At 44.4% G+C, this 22,034-nt stretch overlaps 1 protein-coding gene across 4 annotated transcripts in view; it reads left to right on the top strand.

Moving 5' to 3' along the window:
* DOCK2 (dedicator of cytokinesis 2) overlaps window positions 1–22,034 on the top strand; it is a 707,149-nt gene that overhangs the window by 101,482 nt on the left and 583,633 nt on the right. For all 4 annotated transcript variants that reach the window (XM_083181781.1, XM_083181779.1, XM_083181780.1 and 1 more), the window contains exons 9-11: window positions 8,653–8,734; window positions 9,818–9,953; window positions 12,040–12,115. In XM_083181781.1, coding sequence (XP_083037907.1) covers window positions 8,653–8,734; window positions 9,818–9,953; window positions 12,040–12,115 — 294 coding nt within the window. The remainder of the gene's footprint in view (window positions 1–8,652; window positions 8,735–9,817; window positions 9,954–12,039; window positions 12,116–22,034) is intronic.

Raw genomic sequence — 22,034 nt, 5'->3', positions numbered from 1 at the left:
TGGAATAACCAGTCACTTAGGAGCAGTCTGTGAGCCTCTAGACATGCCCCCAGCCCCTCTGGCTGCGGGAATAGATGCTGTGAGCATGACAGGGGACACACCCAACAGCCGCCCCCCCCCCCCCCCCCCACTGCGGGATACTGCCAGTCCTGGGCGGGACGTGTGAACATCCCCGAAAACTGGGACGCTCCCACAGGAATCGGGACTGTTGGGAGGTATGAGATGACAGGTTAGCTGCGTGGACTGTAATGTAAATTCATTAGGATTAGGACACACCAGAGCTTTCTGGGAGGGAAGATCTGAAGTTAGAGAGTTCTGCACCTCAGTAATCAGAATTTATTCCCACAACACCTATTTTTATGTAAAGTATCCTCATCAAAGTACAATTTTACTGGGTAAGCTTGGCTATATTACTTTCAATATCAGTAGATTAAAAATAAATGTTGGCTGTTCTGTATTGCTTTGTTATGACAAACCTTCTTCTTTGTGTATTTAGCTTATTATGTATTTATTGCCTGTAGGTGTCTAGTAATGGGAGAACGATTTTTCCTTTTTAGAAATAAACCAGACAGTAAGTTGTTTTCTTCCTGACAATGCCAGGGGCCGTCAATGCATCTACTGAATGTACTTTGCAGTTTGATTAATTCTTAGATCAGGTATAAGAGAGCACATTAAACCTGGCACTGTAACACATAACTTATCCATCAGAAAGTTCTTTTTAATGGTTGCATAGAGGTCAGTAATTGCTTCCTGTCAGTGATCTAGCTAATGCTTGCTCTTGGAATTAGCTGTAATGGGAGCAAGTGTACTACATAAGTGCAACTTATTGCAAAATTAAAAAATGTTTTTGCTTTACTTGAGGATGACAGTCTCTTGGCTACTTTCTGCACAGTTACTGAAACATAACATAGAGTACAAATGACATTGGATATACAAACTGACAAGTAGAAACCATTAGCAGCAAAAAAATGCTTTGTTGTTCTATTGAGTTTATTTAGAGTTTGTTTAGCAGTGCAATATCTTCAGTATTGTAACAACTAAAGCAGCAGATTTAATGGCTCCCTAATGAGTAAGGTGTCATGCCTGGCCAGGTTCTTCTTTTCCTTGGCGGAGGTAGAGCAAAGAGTGAAATATCCAAACTCGCCTTGCCAAACCCATTTAGTATCTTTGTTTGAGCTTTGAATTTTTGTTGGTGTCAAGATAAAAAAAAACCTATGGTATTAATTTAAACATGATTGCAGCCACACACACCCATAGTACAGGTTGAGTATCCCTTATCCAAAATGCTCGGGACATTAAATACACACAAATATATTATATATTATATATATTATTTGTTCAAAAAACAAGGTTTCAAAACATGAAACAAACTTTGTGTACTATCTCAGATACTGATATGAATGCCAAGCAATAATTTTCTTGGACATATATAGTGTCAGTTACATATCATGTCCCCAGTAGTGCTGTTACAAATGCCCCCAGTAAGTTTTTAGAACTTCTGGAATGTCTGGTTTTTGGAATAATTCAGATAACGGATATTCGGATAAGGGATACTCAACCTGCAATGTATAACTCAAGGGGCCAACTGCTGAGTGGATAAGGACTCACACCACCATAACTACTTCAGCCCTGTGTAATTTTGTTTGGTTCTTTATTGTCACATAAGAAAGTTTTTTTTTAAAGTTTATTTTGTAACCCAAAAAGTTTATTTGAAAGTTGTTTTTTTTTAACCCAGTTCTTTTTATTTAGTAATGTATTTTTTGTGCAGAATCAAAATATCTACATTGTCCTGCATGTCCTGCATGTCAATACTTATATCCAAGAGAGAGAGAGAGAGAGAGAGAGAGAGAGAGTGGGTGGTACCAGCACTAAAACCGCTCTGATACCCCCATTTCCAATGCCGTGTCATTTTGCCGGGTGCAGCACAGAAGAACAAATTACCAAGTTGAAAATTTCTACCCGGTAATTTGCTGAATAACACGGGTATTTCTTCTGTGTGAAAGGGTCACCACGGGTCATAAATCCTGTGTCCTCGATCCTGTTCAATTCCAGGGCCGGAGACACAGGATTTACAAAACAGGTGTGCCCTTTCACACAGAAAAAGGACCCGTGTATTTAATGAAATTCCCGGGTGGAACTGCTTCACCCGGGTATTTCATTTTCTGTGTGAAAGGGGTATTATAGTGCAAGTGTAAATACACAGATAGGTCCAAGCATGGAGTCAACCAATGCTCCCAAATCCTTTTTTACAAAAAAAACACAATCCCTCTTCTTCCAGGGCGACTTCTCTTCTCCGGCGGGTTTCTCTCCATGGAAACCTCCCAAAAAAAATCTAGAAAAAGTAGTGAGAAGAGCGCCTTCTAGTGTAGTATATAAGTAGTAATCACTGGTGAATCCCTTTACCAAAACGCATGCAGCACTCCAACAAATAAAGGAGCACCGTAAACAGTGGTATCCAACCACTGTGCTACGACCCTGTGGTATGTATCACAGCCAATCAGGAACACTTGGAATATTTGGAGCCCGTGTTGTCTCCCCGGATGTTCTCACCGTTGTTATCTTAGCCCGGAGAGTCTGTTTGAAGTGCTGGAATATTGATGTGGTAATATTATCCCACATACCTAAAGTGAGCATGGCTCATAGTGTCGACATACATTAGGTCGACCATTAAAGGTCAACAGGACTTGGGTTGACAAATGAAATAGGTCGACATAGCTAAGGTGGACTGGGTCAGAAGGTCGACAAAAACATTAGGACAACAATGAGGAAAGGTCGACATGAGTTTTTAACCTCTTTTTGCCGTAAGTCGACATGGACACGGTATCAGTGTCCCGCTTCCCCCCACATGGCCTGCTGCACTCCTCATGCTTTGGGCAACGTGCCTCACGCATTATTATATTCTCCCTCCATGCCCTAGTGGATGGTCGGGTATGAAACCACCTGTCGGCGCAAGTCGGTTATAAAAAACAAACCTGTTCAAATCTCATGTCGACCTTCCTATTGTCAACCTATTGCTTGCTTCAACCTTTTAGCCATGTCAATATATGTCATGTGTCGACATAAGCCCTGTCGACCTTTAGTGGTGGACCAAATGTATGTCGACCTAGCGACCGTATCCCCCTAACGTTAGGGAGCTGAGAGGAGCCACGTCATATTTACTGTGGTCCTGATACATTTTTTTGTGTGTAGTGACGTCCCCTTAGAGAGAGACGCTTCTGCTTTTATAGAATTATTTTATAAATATTGGTATTTCTTCTTTTTTTATTAAGCAATGCCCTGCACATTGTGTAGTTCTGTCCTATTTACATTTTACTATTACACCAAACGCCGCCTGCACATCCAACATCCATTTGCAGCTCATTCGATGGTCGTTCACCACGGAATGATTTGTACAGCGCTCACAGATGTGAGACGTCAGCTGCCCACCCCCGAACCCACGTCACGGGCGCATTTGCATGGGGACGCCCAGCATTTTCATGGGAACGTCCACTGGGAGTTCCCTTGGGCATGACCCCTCGTCTCCGACCCCCACCCGCACTTTTAGGTGTGAACGAGACAGCGAACTAGCAATTCGCAGTGCCCGCTCGCACCAAGCATCTGCCCATGCACATTAATGTGGATGCGCAGATGCTCAATATCGCCCCACTGTGCAAAAATGCAGGTAAACCAGAATAGGGGCCAATGTGTGTATCCATAAAGATTATAAGAGACAAGACTTGCTAATGCCGGCAGTGATCAACAATGGCCCGGGGGACCAGTGCTATGCGGCACTCGTCACCATGAAATTGCTAGTGACATGATCTTTCCAATAATGACATGTGGTTATTGTCAAATTCCTTTAAAATATCATGTAGCGTATACCCCAATTTAGTTTGTGTAGCAGTTGTCTACTACTATCCTATAATACATTATATTATTATTTTGATGCAAGGTATGTGTAATATATTAAGGTTTCTCAAATACAGTCCTCAAGTATCCTCAACAGGTCATGTTTTATGGATTTCAATTACTCTGTTGTGCTGTGTCAGTAATTATCCCAACTGCTGCCCTGACAGGAATGTTCAAAACTTGATATGTTGGGAAAGCTTATTGTTGAGAACCATTGTGTTAGATCAGGGGTCCTCAAACTATTTTGCTCTGGGACCCCAACAAACAATAAATATAATGACAGGGCCCCAGCAAGTTACTGCAGAAGGTCATCACATCACATGTGTAGTCAGCAGACAGCACATACATGGCAGCACTGTGGAGGCACAATATGATGGGAGGAGCCTAAAATAACAGACAATTCAACAGATATTTCACACTCCTTGAATCTCTGACTGAGATTAGAAAAGTCATCAGCCTGATGGTCAGCAACATGGAGCCGTGACCCCATGCCGAGAAGCCAGGACCCACTTTGGGCTCAGGACCCACAGTTTGAGAACCGCTGTGTTAGATGATACCGTGACACTGCAATATTGAAATTTTCACTTCTTTCGCCAAAAAGTCCACAACTTCTTTCAAGATAATAAAATCAAAGATACATATTAGTCCTATGTTACCATATTCAAGGTAGTGCTATATAATAACTACAGATGGCGCCGGCCTTATTATTGCTGGCGGAGCGCCAGGACCGTGTCCCTGGCGATCCGCCAGCAATCTGGCGCTCTGGCTGAATGAGACGCTCGTGCGTCTCCCACGCACGAGCGTTTCAATAGCCGGGCGGCGAGGCGGCGCGGCGGGTGCAGTCCTGCCCGTCTCCAGCTTCAGGGAGACGGGCAGGGCTGCGGGGGGCTGCGGGGGGGCGGTGTGGACCGGCGGGGACCCGGGGAAGCCGGCGGGGACCCGGCGAAAAGCACCGTCGGAACGGGACGCGCGTGCACCTCGTGCACGCGCGTCCCCTTCCGACATACAGATGGCGCGGGGCGGGGGATGGCGGGTGGCGAGTCCTCCGCCATCCCCAGCAAAGACAAGCCCGGCGCCATCTGTAACTCTTATGTATGTATGTATGTATGTATGTATGTATGTATGTATTCAATTAATGTTTTTATGTATATTTATTTTATCCGTTGTTGACTATATTGATGTTTTAAGACTTTTAAGACTAAGAATTTTCTTCTAAATTGTGTTATTAACTAGAAGTTAATCACAACATTTTCCATTGAATATTTCAACCTTTTCCTGCATGTTTACAGATAATAAATACAGTACAGTATAGTTCTATAAGGCAGTGTCATTGTTCCAGCTGGTTTAGGTGATGTTCTTCCTTTATGTGAGCTCTTATAGGTACAAAGTCATGATGTCAGCTCTTACACCGCTCTCAGCATTTTACGGTAGAGTTTTCTATTCTCCGTGCTGGCAGCAGTACATTTATCCCACATACTATTATGCTGTCACATAAAGGCTACAACAAATTTCTGGATCAGACATTTTGAGCGGTGATTGCTTACGGAACTGACAAACAATAAATGTTATCTGTTATTTTATAGTAAATGATACAGTGCAATTTAGGCAAGCGCATCTAACTGTAGGTTTTACCTGAATGTTATTGTGAGAACCATGAAAGGAAAGATGATTAACACTTTATTTGGCTGTACTGCTAAAGTTACAAGTGAAAAATTATTTGCAGATATTATATAATATATTGTGTTTACGTGTCATTTTTTGAGGTGTGGATTATTAGATAGACAGTCAATAGGTTGACCCCAAAAGGTCGACATGCAGTAGGTTGACAGGGTCATTAGGTCAACATGGGAATGGTCGACATGATCAAAAGGTCAACATGAAAAAAGGTAGACACATGAAAAGGTCGACATGGTTTTTCACTTTTATTGTTGTCAGTGACGACAACTGTCAACATGGTCCTCTACAGCTCTGCACACATTCCATCCACAGATCTGCACACATTCCATCCACAGCTCTGCACACATTCCATCCACAGATCTGCCCACATTTCATCCACAGATCTGCACACATTCCATCCACAGATCTGCACACATTCCATCCACAGATCTGCACACATTCCAGCCACAGATCTGCACACATTCCTGCCACAGATCTGCACACATTCCATCCACAGCTCTGCACACATTCCATCCACAGATCTGCACACATTCCAGCCACAGATCTGCACACATTCCATCCACAGATCTGCCCACATTTCATCCACAGATCTGCACACATTCCATCCACAGATCTGCACACATTCCATCCACAGATCTGCACACATTCCAGCCACAGATCTGCACACATTCCTGCCACAGATCTGCACACATTCCATCCACAGCTCTGCACACATTCCATCCACAGCTCTGCACACATTCCATCCACAGATCTGCACACATTCCATCCACAGATCTGCACACATTCCATCCACAGCTCTGCACACATTCCATCCACAGATCTGCACACATTCCAGCCACAGATCTGCACACATTCCAGCCACAGCTCTGCACACATTCCATCCACAGATCTGCCCACATTTCATCCACAGATCTGCACACATTCCATCCACAGCTCTGCACACATTCCATCCACAGATCTGCACACATTCCATCCACATCTCTGCACACATTCCATCCACAGATCTGCACACATTCCAGCCACAGATCTGCACACATTCCAGCCACAGATCTGCACACATTCCATCCACAGATCTGCACACATTCCAGCCACAGATCTGCACACATTCCAGCCGCAGATCTGCACACATTCCATCCACAGCTCTGCACACATTCCAGCCACAGATCTGCCCACATTCCATCCACAGATCTGCCCACATTCCATCCACAGATCTGCACACATTCCATCCACAGATCTGCACACATTCCATCCACAGCTCTGCACACATTCCATCCACAGCTCTGCACACATTCCATCCACAGATCTGCACACATTCCAGCCACAGATCTGCACACATTCCAGCCACAGATCTGCACACATTCCATCCACATATCTGCACACATTCCAGCCACAGATCTGCACACATTCCAGCCACAGATCTGCACACATTCCATCCACAGCTCTGCACACATTCCAGCCACAGATCTGCCCACATTCCATCCACAGATCTGCCCACATTCCATCCACAGATCTGCACACATTCCAGCCACAGATCTGCACACATTCCATCCACAGATCTGCACACATTCCAGTCACAGATCTGCACACATTCCATCCACAGATCTGCACACATTCCAGCCACAGATCTGCACACATTCCAGCCACAGATCTGCACACATTCCATCCACAGCTCTGCACACATTCCATCCACAGCTCTGCACACATTCCATCCAAAGATCTGCACACATTCCAGCCACAGATCTGCACACTATGCATCCACAGCTCTCCACACATTGCATCCACAGCTCTGCACACATTGCATCCACAGCTCTGCACACATTCCAGCCACAGATCTGCACACATTCCGTCCACAGATCTGCACACATTACATCTACAGATTTACCCAAATTCCATCCACAGATCTGCACACATTCCTTCCACAGCTCTGCACACATTCCAGCCATAGCTCTGCACACATTCCATCCACAGATCTGCACACATTCCAGCCACAGCTCTGCACACATTCCATCCACAGATCTGCACACATTCCAGCCACAGATCTGCACACATTCCATCCACAGCTCTGCACACATTCCATCCACAGCTCTGCACAAATGTATTTATTTATTTACAGTTTCTTATATAGCGCAGCAGATTCCGTTGCGCTTTACAATAGTAGACAGTGATAAAACAAACTGGGTAACAACAGACAGACTTGGTGGTAAGAGGGCCCTGCTGCAAGCTTACAATCTATAGGGACATAGGAGGGAAACAGAAGGACAGGCACCAGTAATACTGTAGCATAGCAGTCCCACCAAGTTACAAGTCCAGAAAGGAAGCTACAGTATATAATACATAAGTGCCTCAGAAGGGTTATGCTTGTGGTACTTAAATATGATAGGCTTGCCTGAAGGGGTGAGTTTTCAGGGAACACTTGAAAGTTTGGAGGCTAGCGGAGAGTCTTATTGTGCGTGGAAGGGCATTCCATAGGATGGGAGCAGCCAGATCAAAGTCCTGTAATAGTGAATGGGAGCTGGTGATCCGTGCAGAAGAGAGACGCAAATCTTGCGCAGAGCGGAATGGCCGAGCTGAGAGATATTTTGTGATAAATAAAGAGATATAAGCTGGTGCAGTATGGTTAATAGCTTTATATGCGAGTAGAAGGGTTTTATATTGAATACGGTAAAATACAGGCAACCAATGGAGGGACTGGCAGAGCGGATCACATTCTGTCACTAATGCATCAAGACTATAGCCCAACTGAACATGAAAGTGTAGTACACTGCAAGGATTTATGTTCACATAGTCTGCTTACCAGTCCTCACCTCACCCAACATTTACCTTGATGAGACTATACATGGACAGCAGCTGCAACTAAACAATCCAACAGAATCAATCACTGTGACACTACTGACTAGTGTGTATAGGCAATTTAATCAAAGTGAATGTGAAGTACTGCACTCTTAAGGCTGAGCATTGTTTTACTCTAATGTAAAAAAGAAAAGAAAAGAAAAACAAACTGCTGAGAACTGCGTTTACATTAAATATGAATGATTGGAATTTTTAATATTGACAGTATTAAACAATTTAAATAATTTGTTTTTACAGTGAGAATTATTTAGTGAGATGGGGAAGTAAAGGTTTTCCAAAAGAAATAGACATGCTCAACAATTTAAAGGTTGTTTTCACGGTAAGTATTGTATAATGTAATTAGTGCCAACATCTAGAAGAATTAGGACTAATTAGGAATATATTTATTTACTCTGATTTAATTCATGTAGCACATTTCCATTTTAGTTATGTAGCTTCATGATGTTGAATAACTTTTTAATATAAATATTTCTTAATTAACCATGAGAAGCTTTGTTCGTAAATAATCCCTGCTCTCAGTAGCAGATGATATCCAATATACCAGAGGTTTCCAAAATACATAGTAACATAGATAATGAGGTTGAAACAAAGACGCTAGTCCATAAAATTCAAACTCTTTTTGATTTACTGCGGTGCACAGATTATAATTAAGAATTTAAAATATAATTTCAAAAGAGACCCAGATAAAGTTACAGTATCTATTTGTTTGAAGTTAGAATTCCTGATAACGCCAAATGGTTGTTATTATTCCTTGGTCCACTATTATACATAACTCTGCCATTACAGTCCAGGCTTTAATGATATCCATGGATGAGCCCAGATGGTTAAATGAATTTGGCTACTACTATAGACTTATGGACCCAATTCTTGTTAGCTTGATCACCGGCGCATTCACACCGGGAACCGATGTTTGCGCAATATTCTCATATGTGCGTTCTCAAGATTGACTTATATTTGCGATGAGGGGAAAAATCAATGGATGGTCGGAGAATGGATGTTTATGCTATATATCCGTTCGCAATGTGGCGGGGACAGGCATATGCTGTCCCGATGGGCGGTATTAGGTGACTCACTAAGCAGCCAATTTACGCTGCTTAGAAAGTCAGCCAGAATCAGGCCCTATGTCCGCATGCAGTCATGACTGAGGTAACGCTTTTCGTTTTCCATTTGTTCTGAAGTGCTGTTCCTTTCAGTGCATTTACCTCAAGTTGAATCCAATTGATGAAGTCAATAAAATCCTTCAACAAACCCAAAATACTACAAAAAAATTCTAGCAACGATGCAAGGCTGCGCGTCGGTATCGGGTGCAACATAGCACGTTGCAAATCGATAGTGCAAATCGCACCGCGTGTATACAGCATTGCTTGTTAGTACATTTTTAATCTTTTTTTTTTTCATATAGGATCTTGGAAACAAGGATCTTAATAGAGACCGAATTTATTTAGTATGTCAGATAGTAAGAATTGGGCGAATGGACCTTAAAGAAACCAACATAAAGAAGTGCACTCAAGGACTGAGGCGACCCTTTGGAGTAGCAGGTATCCGAAAATGATGACTTACTCTTATATAAACATATTGGATGTCATTCTCACTGATTGCCAGTCAACTAAACACTGCCCGCATGAACGCTCCCCTGTTGCACGCACGCACGCACGCAGGCAGATTTTCCCTGCACGCACGTGAATGGATGTTGAGAATAAACTTCCATTCGCAGTTTGCATGCGGGGCAGAAATCATTTGATGGTCGCTGACTATCAAATGATTTCTACAGCGCTTGCAAATCTAAGCCACTCTCTGTTGACTTAGTTGCGGCTCCCTGGTACGGGAAGAGGGCGGGCAGCTTATATCTGGTGACGTCAGCTTCCTGCCCCCAACTAGGGTGACCAACTCATCCCTTTAATCCGGGACACATATTAATTACACAGGTTCCATGGCTGGCTTTCACCTGGTTTTAAACTGCCACACCCAAGACTCCATTTCACCTGGTTTCAAACTGCCACAGAACCTGTGTAATTAATATGTGTCCCAGATTAAAGGGATGAGTTGGTCACCCTACCCCCAGCACCCGCGTCACAGGCGAATAACCATGGTAACGACCAGCGTTTTCATGGGGATGCCCATGAAACGCTGGGCATTCCCAGGGGCGTGACCCGTGTCCACCGCCCCATACTCCCGGGACGCATTGCTCCATGCAAACGCCACATCCTATACACCGATGGCCTGCACATGCGCATAAGTGACTATGCGCATGCGCTGTCCATCACCATCGCTCACATTTGCACATTCGCAATGGTGAGAAAGTGTCACCCAGAATGACCTCCACTATATGCTTACCTTGTAAAACAAACACCCATGTGCAATTCGCGCCAGTGGTGGGCGGAGTAACGCCTCTCCACTCCAATGCGCACTAATAACAGCATCACTCTGCAACCACCGCCCAGCCGGTCACAGGGCAGACTGTACGTGCAACCATCACCATGGGGATCATATATACAAAGATAAAACTGGCATAGATACAGTAACAGGCATAGTAAGAGACACAGCAGTGGGTTTAGAAATACATATCATACATATATTTAGAGCAGCACCAAAATGCCAGAGTATTCATTTAAACCCCTGGGGGCTAATGTCCCGAGCTTCGCAATCCATTTAGCCTCACAACGTAATAGGTGAAGACAACGATTCCCACCTCAAGTGCGGCTGGGATGTTGCCTATCATCCTTAATAGCCTATGTTTGGCATTAATGAAATGTCAGGATACCGGCTGATAGCTCGATCCTTTGATCAGTGCATTACGAATGGATGACCGATGTGCGGTCATCCTTCCCTTGAAAGGTCTCTCGGTCTTGCCGATATACGACAAACCGCAGGGGCATATTATTTGTTAGACTGTAAAGGGAGTATTTCATGTTAATGGATGTCTGACCAGCGTTACTCTGCCCACCACCGGCGCAAATTGCACATGGGTGTTTGTTTTATAAGGTAAGCACAATCTTTTCTATGTTGAGCCTAGAGAAAAATACACCTGTATTTGAAACGTTGCTTAAGTTTCAATAAAACTTATACCAAAAGAAATATATGTATCTGGAGTGCCACAGAGCTGTCTACGTCTATAACCTCTCCTGCTAGAGGCACCCGCTTAAGCACTAACATCGGAGGCTGTGACAGGATGCTCCCCCGTTACCTCTTCCGCTGAGCTGCAGCCTGGAGGTCCTGGAGTGCAGGCTTCTTCAAATCAGATTGCCGGTGGCCAGTTAAAATGTAGCACCGGCTGATGAGCCAATCAAAGCTCGCGTACCGGAGCCGCCTATAATAAAAATGCAAAATTTGCTCCTGATTTTATAAAACATTTTAATTCTTCACCATGTTTTCTCAATGAGCATACAGTACACTATCATAAGAGTTGGACACTGTACAAATAATATACTTGTAATACATTATTACAGTAAGGATTTTGTGGTACAAATAAGATTCATGTTATCTACTTTTATTTGATTCATTTTACTCCTTCTCCTTCCACTTGACGAATTTCTCAGCATCTTAAAAGCAGTTCTCCCAACCATTTTACGTTAATATGATTACTGTGTTCTGAATGTTGACCTTGAAATGTTTTATTTTCACCAGTAATGGACATCACTGATATAATTAAAGGAAAAGCAGAAAGCGATGAAGAAAAGCAGCATTTTATACCATTCCATCCGTAAGTATTAAAAGCCCGTCATCTGCATTTACTGGATAAACAAATTAAATGAAGGATTAGCCATTTTTACTGAAGCAATGCGGATAGCTTTTCATTTATTAATGCCTGGTGTCTCAAAGTGCCTCGAAAGTTCTTCTAAAATATTAATACTCACAAAAGTAAGTGTCATCTTTTTATTAATACAGAGCAATGCGGGTTCCGTGAAAAACTGGACCAGAATTAATGTGGTAATATAACTATTCAGAGGTTTATTGACTAAGCAAGAGTGTTTAAACGGACAATGCACAATGGGCCTTATTTTGGTTCATTCTTTCTGACAAAATCCTTCTTAGATGGGCAAAACCATGTGCACTGCAGGTGGGGCAGATGTAACATGTGCAGAGAGAATTAGATTTGGGTGGCGTTTTACTTCAAAGTGAGATCTATATTGCAGTGTAAAAATAAAGCAGTCAGTATTTTCCCTGCACAGAAAAAAAATTACTCACCCAAATCTAATTCTCTCTGCACATGTTACATCTGCCCCCCTGCAGTGCATATGGTTTTGTCCATCTAAGAAGGATTTTGTCAGAAAGAATGAACCAAAATAAGGCCCAATATCACATGGGGTGTTTTGCTGTTAAACAGCAGGGAAACCCGTTGCTTAGTAAATAACTCCTCAGTGTACAGTGTATAATACAAAATGAACTGTATTATATGTACTGTGGGATTGTGTTAATAATGGACAGTATTTAGCAATTGTTGTTGTTATATTTTGCTATGCTGAGCAGCTCTGTAACTAAATAGGTACACTTTCGACTAATCTATCTTTATGGTTAGGATATCTAAGTAAACATATTAAAATACAAAAGTACAATTCAGGCTTTCTCTAAATGGATCAATCGCCGCAAACGAGTAAAATTTGGGGCCTGATTCAGTCTTTCGCTGCCAAGAAGGCAGGCTAGTGCCACCCGCCGGGTGAATGAAGGTGCCCCCCAAATCCTCTCGGAAGCATGCGAATATATTAATATACTGACACATCCATTTGTATTCTAGCGTATGGGGGGGGGGGGGGGGGACATTTGATGGTTGCCGACCATGAAATGATTTTTTCCCAGTTCTCAAATAAAAGTCAGTCTATACTGACTTTTATTTGGATCGGAAATGTCCGAAAACGGTGCACCGCTGACGGTCAGCTGCCCACCCCATGCAGGCTTCACGTCGCCTGTGTTCGCATTGGGGACGCCCAACATTTTTTTTCTTGGCATGCACAGGAAATGATGCACGTCCCCATGTGGCAGGCTCCTGCCCACCCTGATGTCTGCAAATGCCTCGATGACTGTGATAGTCGCCAAAGGCCTTTGCGCAGGGGGGGCTGCCCATGCCCATAATCACACATGCGCAGTCCCAAAACTGTTATAACGGGACAAAATTTGCTTAAATGCAAATTAACGTAAATCAATTCCTTTCAGTTTGAGAATGTAATGGTTTCACACACGCTGAAAGAAACAGAGCTATTTCAATTATGGAAGATAATATCATCCCACTTCAATTCCAATGTGTCTAATATGTGGGCACTTTGTTTTATACATTACAGACTGGCAGCCGGCTGCAGGGCTTCAGACAAAATGGTGTCTCATGCAAGCATGCCCCATTCTGTCAGACAGGCGGAGGGGCGGGAGACAGCGCATGGCGATTCTATCGCCAGGAGCCACTCTAATGAGAGTGGATCCATCTGTATATAGAGCTGGCAGATTTTATAATGCTAACACCTAAAAAAAAAGAAAAACCCCAATATCATCTGTGCCAGAAGTGTGTCAGATGTAGAGGTATGTGTATGTATGAATTAAAATACAGTAGCATAGGTATCGATAGTGAGGTAGTTGTATTGTACATAATATCATAATTTAATGAAGTCACACACATAAGAGGGGATAGTGTCTTGACAGTTCTTAAAAAATGCAAATGTCAGACAGATATGTCCATCCTCATCGCTGGTGGAAATAGCTGCACCGATACCACCAAAACATTTTGCATCAGTACAACATCCAGAAAAAAAAGAAAATGAATTTCAAGAAAGATGAACTTGTATTCTGGGAGATTTGGCAAATGTCAAGACCAGCTATGTTATCTAGGGTTGAGTATTGGGGCTAAGGCGGTATCACCTGCATGCATCAGTGCCCTGTAGCAACTGTTGGATAGTTATCCTTCAGCCTTAATAATTATCTAGGTATCTAAGCTCCTGAGCACTTTCTTCGGTACTTGTGTATTATCACGGCGCCAGTTACGTAGTTTGCATAGTGGTGTACTGAGAATACCAATACACCACTGTGCTGGCTATGTAAACTGCTACGTAAACTATGTAAGCTGTGATAATACACAATGCTTCATATCCCCACTATCCATGTCATACCCCCAGTATCCACGTGGGCGTGGAGTTAATTTTATAACTCCACGCGGATACGCGTGTGCTCGCCACGTTTAGGGCTCTGTGGCTCACTGCGCTCGCCACACTTTATAAAATTAACTCCACACCCACGTGGATACTGGGGGTATGATGTGGATAGTGGGCATATGATGTTGTTAGTGGGTGAAATATGTGTTGTGTTTGTGTGTGTTGTGCTTTATACTGTGTGTGTGTGTGTGTGTAGTGCTTTATACTTAACCTCTTCCACCGCATCCATCTCGATCCCCGCGATCTACCGATGTCCCCGGCAGCAGCGTTCAGTCCCCCTCCTCCGGCACTCGCAGCCATCAATGTACGCAATTAGCGTAGTACAATAGGCTGAATTACGTACATTGTACATGCGCCAGGGAGTGACTGCCGGAGGAGGGGGACTGAACGCTGCCACCGGAGACATCGGTAATAAGATGCCACTTGCTAAATTGCGAGAGAATTGTTCATATCGATCCACTCACAAATCATGTCGCAATTCATAGAACATTGAACAGTTTTTGCTGTCTGTGCAATTGTGAGTAAGTCTCAACTGACGCTGGCTGGAAGTGGTCCTCACTGACGTCACAGACCCTCCTCAAAAATGCCTGGGCACGCCTGTTTTTTTTTCCACCACACCCAGAAAACGCAAGGTCTCTGCCCAGAAACGCCGGCTGCCTGTCAATCAAACTGCAAATACTGTGATCAAATGGCAAGTACATACAGTAGCGGTCAGGAATTTGTACACTATTTGCAGCCAAATATGTGCCATGAGGGTGACATACTGATGGAGCCACTGCCATCTATCTCTATAATAGGATTAAGGGAGTAATTGGATTACTCTGCTAATTCCCTACTCTATTGTTCTATGTATTGTATTGCAGCTGAGAACAATAGGATAGCCATGGCTAGCCATCCTGAGCCATGGCCTAAGGGCTGTTTCACACAGTACGGTTCCTGCCGCACGGTGAAATCCCGTACGGTCAGGGAGCCGCGCCGCACTCAGAATTTTATAATGGCAGGGATGGCCACAGCCCGGCAGCCGTCCCTTCCAGTGGGGGGATCCGGCTGCAGCCGTGCGGCCGGGCCGTGGCCGTCCCGTGTGAATGGACACAATAGTGTCCATTCACAACTGCTGAGTGCGGCACGGCTCCCTGGCCGTACGGGATTTCACCGTGCGGCAGGAACCGTACTGTGTGAAACAGCCCTAAGGAAGATACATGAGATGGGCTTCTACTGTACATACAGTACGCAGTCATTCAATAATCGGACAAATTAATCAGGCCCTTTAAAGTTTACATTAGCTTTGTGTAGCCTGAACTGCTACACAAACAAATGGTATTTATATATATAATGCTGAGACATATCTATATTTGTTTGGGGTATTAAATTATTTCTGCTACTTTTAATGGTATCCAATTATAACCTATTCTTTTTTTGCCAAAAAAGGACCCTTTTTAACACATGGGATAAATCGTGTCCTAAATCTTATTTTTACCCAGTTCGGATTGGTTGCTGGACGCGGGATTTTTCAAAGAGGCCCTTTCACACTGCACAATGACCCGGGTCGAGCCAGCAACACCCCCGGGTCAGACCTGGGTCATTTATGCGTTGTGAAAGGGGTATTAGACTAAAGAATCACACCGTTTGCTGGATTTATTGAACCTACATACCCCACGCAACTCTTTGTTTCCGTGTATGGATAAATTGTTATATATTGTTTTTAAAAAGTCCCTATACTCTATGTTCATACTGTACATGTCGCTAATTTCCCTTGATTGTATGACATTGCATTATATGATATATATAATTTACACAAAGGCCGTCATCTGTTCTCTTAACTGCTATTTTTCTTGTCAAGCTATGAGAATGTCTACTGGATCTCTGTTCAGTCCTCATTTGCATATAATGTCACTGGCCTGAGCTGGAAGTGAATAAGTAACAGGAGATAATTAAAACTGAAAACGAAATAATTGACTAACGTTTGATATGAGTCATTTTGGAAAGGCATTTGAAAAAGTAAATGCCATTGATGTGTTCATTTGAATGCTGTTGGTTTTATATTTATCATGACATCACATGGAATTAAAGGTCAACTGAACTTTAAAAATAAAAATGTCACTTATGAAGGTTAAATGTATAATTAAGCAATTATCTTCTCCATCCATCACAAACAGATAAAGCTACCCCACCATGCTTCAATATGGTATAAGGGTATTTGACATTGGACACAAAGCACAAATAATGATTTTATTGTATCAATACAGTCAGGGCCGGCTCTACCACTAGGCAGCTTTAGGCAGCTGCCTAGGGCGCCGGGATCTGGGGGGGCGCCACCAAGTCTGCAAATCAAAAAATCAAGGATGTCTATGAGTATCCTTGTTGTCCTTAATGCAGGTGGCGGCTGTGGAACTTATAAGACCTCACCTCTATACTTTCCCTTAAGTCATACTTCCTACATTGTTGCCCCCTCCTCCTTGTACTCTGTTGTGGGTGGCAAAGGGGAGGGCGCAGAGGACCTCCAGGAAAAGCAAGGGACTTGGCCTCCTTCCCAGGGGGGAGGAGGTCACGGGATTGAATGACCACATGATTTTAAAAAATTGGGGGGGGGGGGGGGGGGGGGGGAAGTAGGTTGAAGTTTTGCCTAGGGTGCTGAGAAGCCTTACACCGGCCCTGAATACAGTATGTGCCATTATTGGCTGTTAAATCCACTAATTTATAATCTGTATAGAACCTTTTTGTTATCTATGCAGTCATCAAGCCAGAATGATGCAAGATAGAGAATCACCATGCTCCAGAGAAACATGTGCCTTCTTAAAACAGTAGAACTTTTTACCTTTTACCCCAAAATATATTTAGGTATGCCAACGTTACCCCCCTTGATTTGAAAGGAAGGAAATCATAAAATTGGAATACACACTTTGCCCCCAGAAATTGATGATATATCCTGCTAGTATGGTGCACTGCCTGGCAGCAATTAATAATGATGATGACTAGAGATGGTTATACCTTGACAGGAGCCTATAACCAGGCAAAGAAACTCGGCGCCACAGTGGCAGTACAGATTGCGCGCTGCCGAGATGACGCAGCAACTAGTCAACTCTACTGAAGAAGCTGGCGGACTTGTAGTCAGGACCCATGCATTGAGAATCTATATATAGACTCTATATGCAATGAAATTAAATTCCTGGGGATAATGGATGGTCTCACTGCTGAGACACAGCCGGGCATGCATATAGATTCATATATGTCAATCACCCCAGGAATTTCATTTTTACCCCATTTGGGGTAATTTACCCCTTTTGCCTGACCACTGGAATAGACTAATCAGGGTATTTGTATGAAAAAAAAACCTGGGTACTTGTTTCCTAGAACGGCGCCTTAGGTATCGCAAGGAAAAAAATTGCGTCGGTCGCATCGCATGCGGCCAAAAAAATCGCATGCGATGCGACCGACGCGATTACCGCGATTTTACATAGGGAACAATGTTAAATGGCCCAATTGACCCAATTTCACATAGGGAACAATGTTAAATGGCCCACAGACCCCAAATACCCACCCTGAAGTGTGAAATGGCCCCGAATTGTTAACGCCACTCCACGATCAACGTCAACCCGAAGCGTGGCTAGCCCAGCGAGCCCGCGAGGGGCGGCGGTACGCGTCCTCCGACCTTTTCATACCCCCACTATCCACGTCGGCTTGGAGATGAGAATAGAAAGTGTGGCGAGCGCAGCGAGCCACCGAGCCCGAAGCGTGGCGAGCGTAGCGTGGGGACGTGGAACACGCTCCCGGAGCGTGGCGAGTGCAGCGAGCCCCGCGAGGGGACACGGATTACTTAACATGTATTCCGCGTCCCTTCGCGGGGCTCGCTGCGCTCGCCACGCTTTGGGCTCGTATTCCGCGTCCCCTCGCGGGGCACACTGCGCTCGCCACGCTTCGGGCTCGGTGGCTCGGTGGCTCGCTGCGCTCGCCACACTTTCTATTCTCAACTCCACGCCGACGTGGTTAGTGGGGGTATGAAAAGTTCGGAAGACGCGTACCGCTGCACTCGCCACGCTTCGGGTTCACGTTGATCGTGGGGTGGCGTTAACAATTGGGGGGGGGGGCATTTCACACTTCAGGGTGGCTATTTGGGGTCTGTGGGCCATTTAACATTGTTCCCTATGTAAAATCGGTTCAATTGGGCCATTTAACATTGTTCCCTATGTAAAATTGGTAATCGCGTCGGTCGCATCGCATGCGTTTTTTTGGCCGCATGCGATGCGACCGTCGCGATTTACATTTTACCATGCATTTCTATGTAAAATCGCGGCGGTCGCATCGCATGCCATTATAATGGCATGCGATGTACATGCGATGCCCGCGATGGGCGCTGTTCTAGGAAACAAGTACCAAAACCTGTCTGATATAATGATTGTGAATATTGGTCTATCCTATTACAGCCAGATGTGCCATGATTGCAGAGTAACACATGTTTTCCCGGGATAAAATGTGTTATTGTGGGGTTGAAGGGTTGTTTATGTGGGATTTTGCTTCTCATGCAACAAGCATAATACCCAATAAGTGTCAGCATTGGGGATCAGGATGCTGGCATCAGGGCTAAAAGTATAGCCCCCCGGCTAACCTATAAGCAGAGGTATATAAACGCTGCTAATAAGCCAGTGGCGTATCTATAATGGGGGCAGGGTGCAGTCCCAGGGGGGCCCACACTGCACACACTGTAACCATTTCAATCATTTACCCTCTAGTGTCCAGTGGCAGTGGCATACCTCCCAACTTTTGGAGGTGCCGGGTCGGGACAGGGTGCGCGCCTCCGACGCGTGACCTATCGGGAAGGGGGTGTGGTCTATAATCGTGGCACTGCCGCGAGGCCACGCCCCCATTTTTTCGTCGCTGTGGGGCATGCCCAGCAGCTCTATGAGCTGCTGGCCAGCCTCCCTGCCTGCAAGAATAGATGCAGGCCATTCACGGACTACAGGGGGGGACTCCCAACTGCCCCCCCCGCCGCGGGACACTCGTTCCCGCGATAAGCTGGACAGTTGGGAGGTATGCAGTGGCAGGTGCACTGCAGAAATTGCAGGAAAAATGGCACGGCAGACATTTTTCCAGCGATCTGAGCAGTGGAGTCTGAGAGCTTTAGTGTGATAGACAACCAGCCAATCCTAGGGGGGCTGGCCAAGGAGGCTGCACACGGACCTTCTCCTCTCTTAAGATGCCCCTGTAATAAGCTATCCCCCTCAAGGCCGGATTTAAGTAACAGGCCACCCATAGGCACAATATTGTGTGCCCCCCCCGCCGGCCAATTTGCGGCGACCGCCCTCCCGCGGACCCCTGTGACCTCCCCTCCCGCAATTTGTGGGGCCCCCCCCGCATTTTGTGGACCCCCACAACCCCCCTCCCGCAATTCGCGGACCCCCGTAACCTCCTGCGATTTGCAGATACCCCATCCGCAATTCGAGGACCCCCCGCGACCTCCCTCCCGCTATTCACGTGCCCCCCGTGATTCCGGGACCCCCGCAAGAAGGGGGGATGCCGTGCTGATCCCAACAGGTGCCACCAATAGGCGCGTGCCTAGTGGGAAATCCAGCCCTGATCCCCCGAAATATTTTTTTATTCTAAAGGTGAGATGTATCGAGCTGTGGATAGAAATAATGTGGAGTAGTTGTCCAAAGAATTCAATCAGCATATATTCATAGACTGCTTTTTCTCATTCCAAATCTTGATACATGCCTCCCCAAATATCTAATTTCAGGTATAATTTTATGAAAAAATATAACTTCACTGTGCTAAAAATGTAGCTGCTCCATTGTGTTTCATCTTGAAGAGTTGGAGTTTGGAATGCATGACTGTCTTGTTTTATGTTGTCCATTCATTTAGTCCACTACTAAGCTTCTTTTTTTTTTTTTTTACTTTAAAAGTAACTTATTGTCCATAAAAATGTGGCCAACCCCTGTTGTCATATGTTTTATTTCAGTAGCTAAGTACAGGTTGAGTGTCCCATATCCAAAATGCTTGGGACCAGAAGCATTTTGGATAACGGATTATTCCATATTTTGGAATATTTTTATATTTCAATGAGGTATCTAGCATTTATGTTGTATAGGCACATCAAACACATGAAATACACACAAATATATTTTATTTGTGCATGAAACAAGGCTTCAAAACATGAAACAAAGTTTGTGTACTATCTCATGCACTGAATTTGAATGCCAAGCAATCATTTTCTTGCACATTGTTAGTGCAAGTTACATATGTCCCCAGTAGTGCCAGTTAAATATGTATTCAGTAGGTTTTTTTGCACATATTTAGTGCCAGTTACAATTGTCTCCAGTAGTGCCAGTTACATATCATGTCTCATTTAGTGCCAGTTACATGTTTCCAGTAGAGCCAGTTACATATCATGTCCCCAGTAGTGCAGTTACATATGTCCCCAGTAGTGCCAGATACATATCATGTCCTCAGTAGTTCCAGTTACATATCATATCCCCAGTAGTGCCAGCTACAGATGTCTCTAGTAGTGCCAGTTACAGATATCCCCAGTAGTTCCAGTTACATATTATGTCTCCAGTAGTGCCAGTTACAGATGTCCTCAATAGTGGCAGTTACATATCATGTCCCCAGTAGTGGCAGTTACATATCATGTCCCCAGTAGTGCCAGTTACAGATGTCCCCAATAGTGCCAGTACATATCATGTCCCCAGTAGTGGCAGTTACATATCATGTCCCAGTAGTGCCAGTTACAGATGTCCCCAATAGTGCCAGTACATATCATGTCCCCAGTAGTGGCAGTTACATATCATGTCCCAGTAGTGCCAGTTACAGATGTCCCCAGTAGTGGCAGTTCCATATCATGTCCCCAGTAGTGACAATTGCATATCATGTCCCCAGTAGTACCAGTTACATATCATGTCCCCAGTAGTGCCAGTTACATATCATGTCCCCAGTAGTGCTGTTACATATCATGTCCCCAGTAGTGACAATTACATATCATGTCCCCAGTAGTGCTGTTACATATCATGTCCCCAGTAGTGCTGTTACATATCATGTCCCCAGTAGTGACAATTACATATCATGTCCTCAGTGTGCTGTTACATATCATGTCCCCAGTAGTGCTGTTACATATCATGTCCCCAGTAGTGCCAGTTACATATCATGTTCCCAGTAGTGCTGTTACATATCATGTCCCCAGTAGTGACAATTACATATCATGTCCCCAGTAGTGCTGTTACATATCATGTCCCCAGTAGTGCCAGTTACATATCATGTCCCCAGTAGTGCTGTTACATATCATGTCCCCAGTAGTGACAATTACATATCATGTCCCCAGTAGTGCTGTTACATATCATGTCCCCAGTAGTGCTGTTACATATCATGTCCCCAGTAGTGCTGTTACATATCATGTCCCCAGTAGTGCCAGTTACATATAATGTCCCCAGTAGTGCTGTTACATATCATGTCCCCAGTAGTGCTGTTACATATCATGTCCCCAGTAGTGCTGTTACATAT

This window comes from Crinia signifera, chromosome 4 (assembly GCF_055691185.1).
Source record: "Crinia signifera chromosome 4, ASM5569118v1, whole genome shotgun sequence".
NCBI classification, from domain to species: Eukaryota; Metazoa; Chordata; class Amphibia; order Anura; family Myobatrachidae; genus Crinia; species Crinia signifera.
This window is presented reverse-complemented; position numbering and strand designations above follow the sequence as displayed.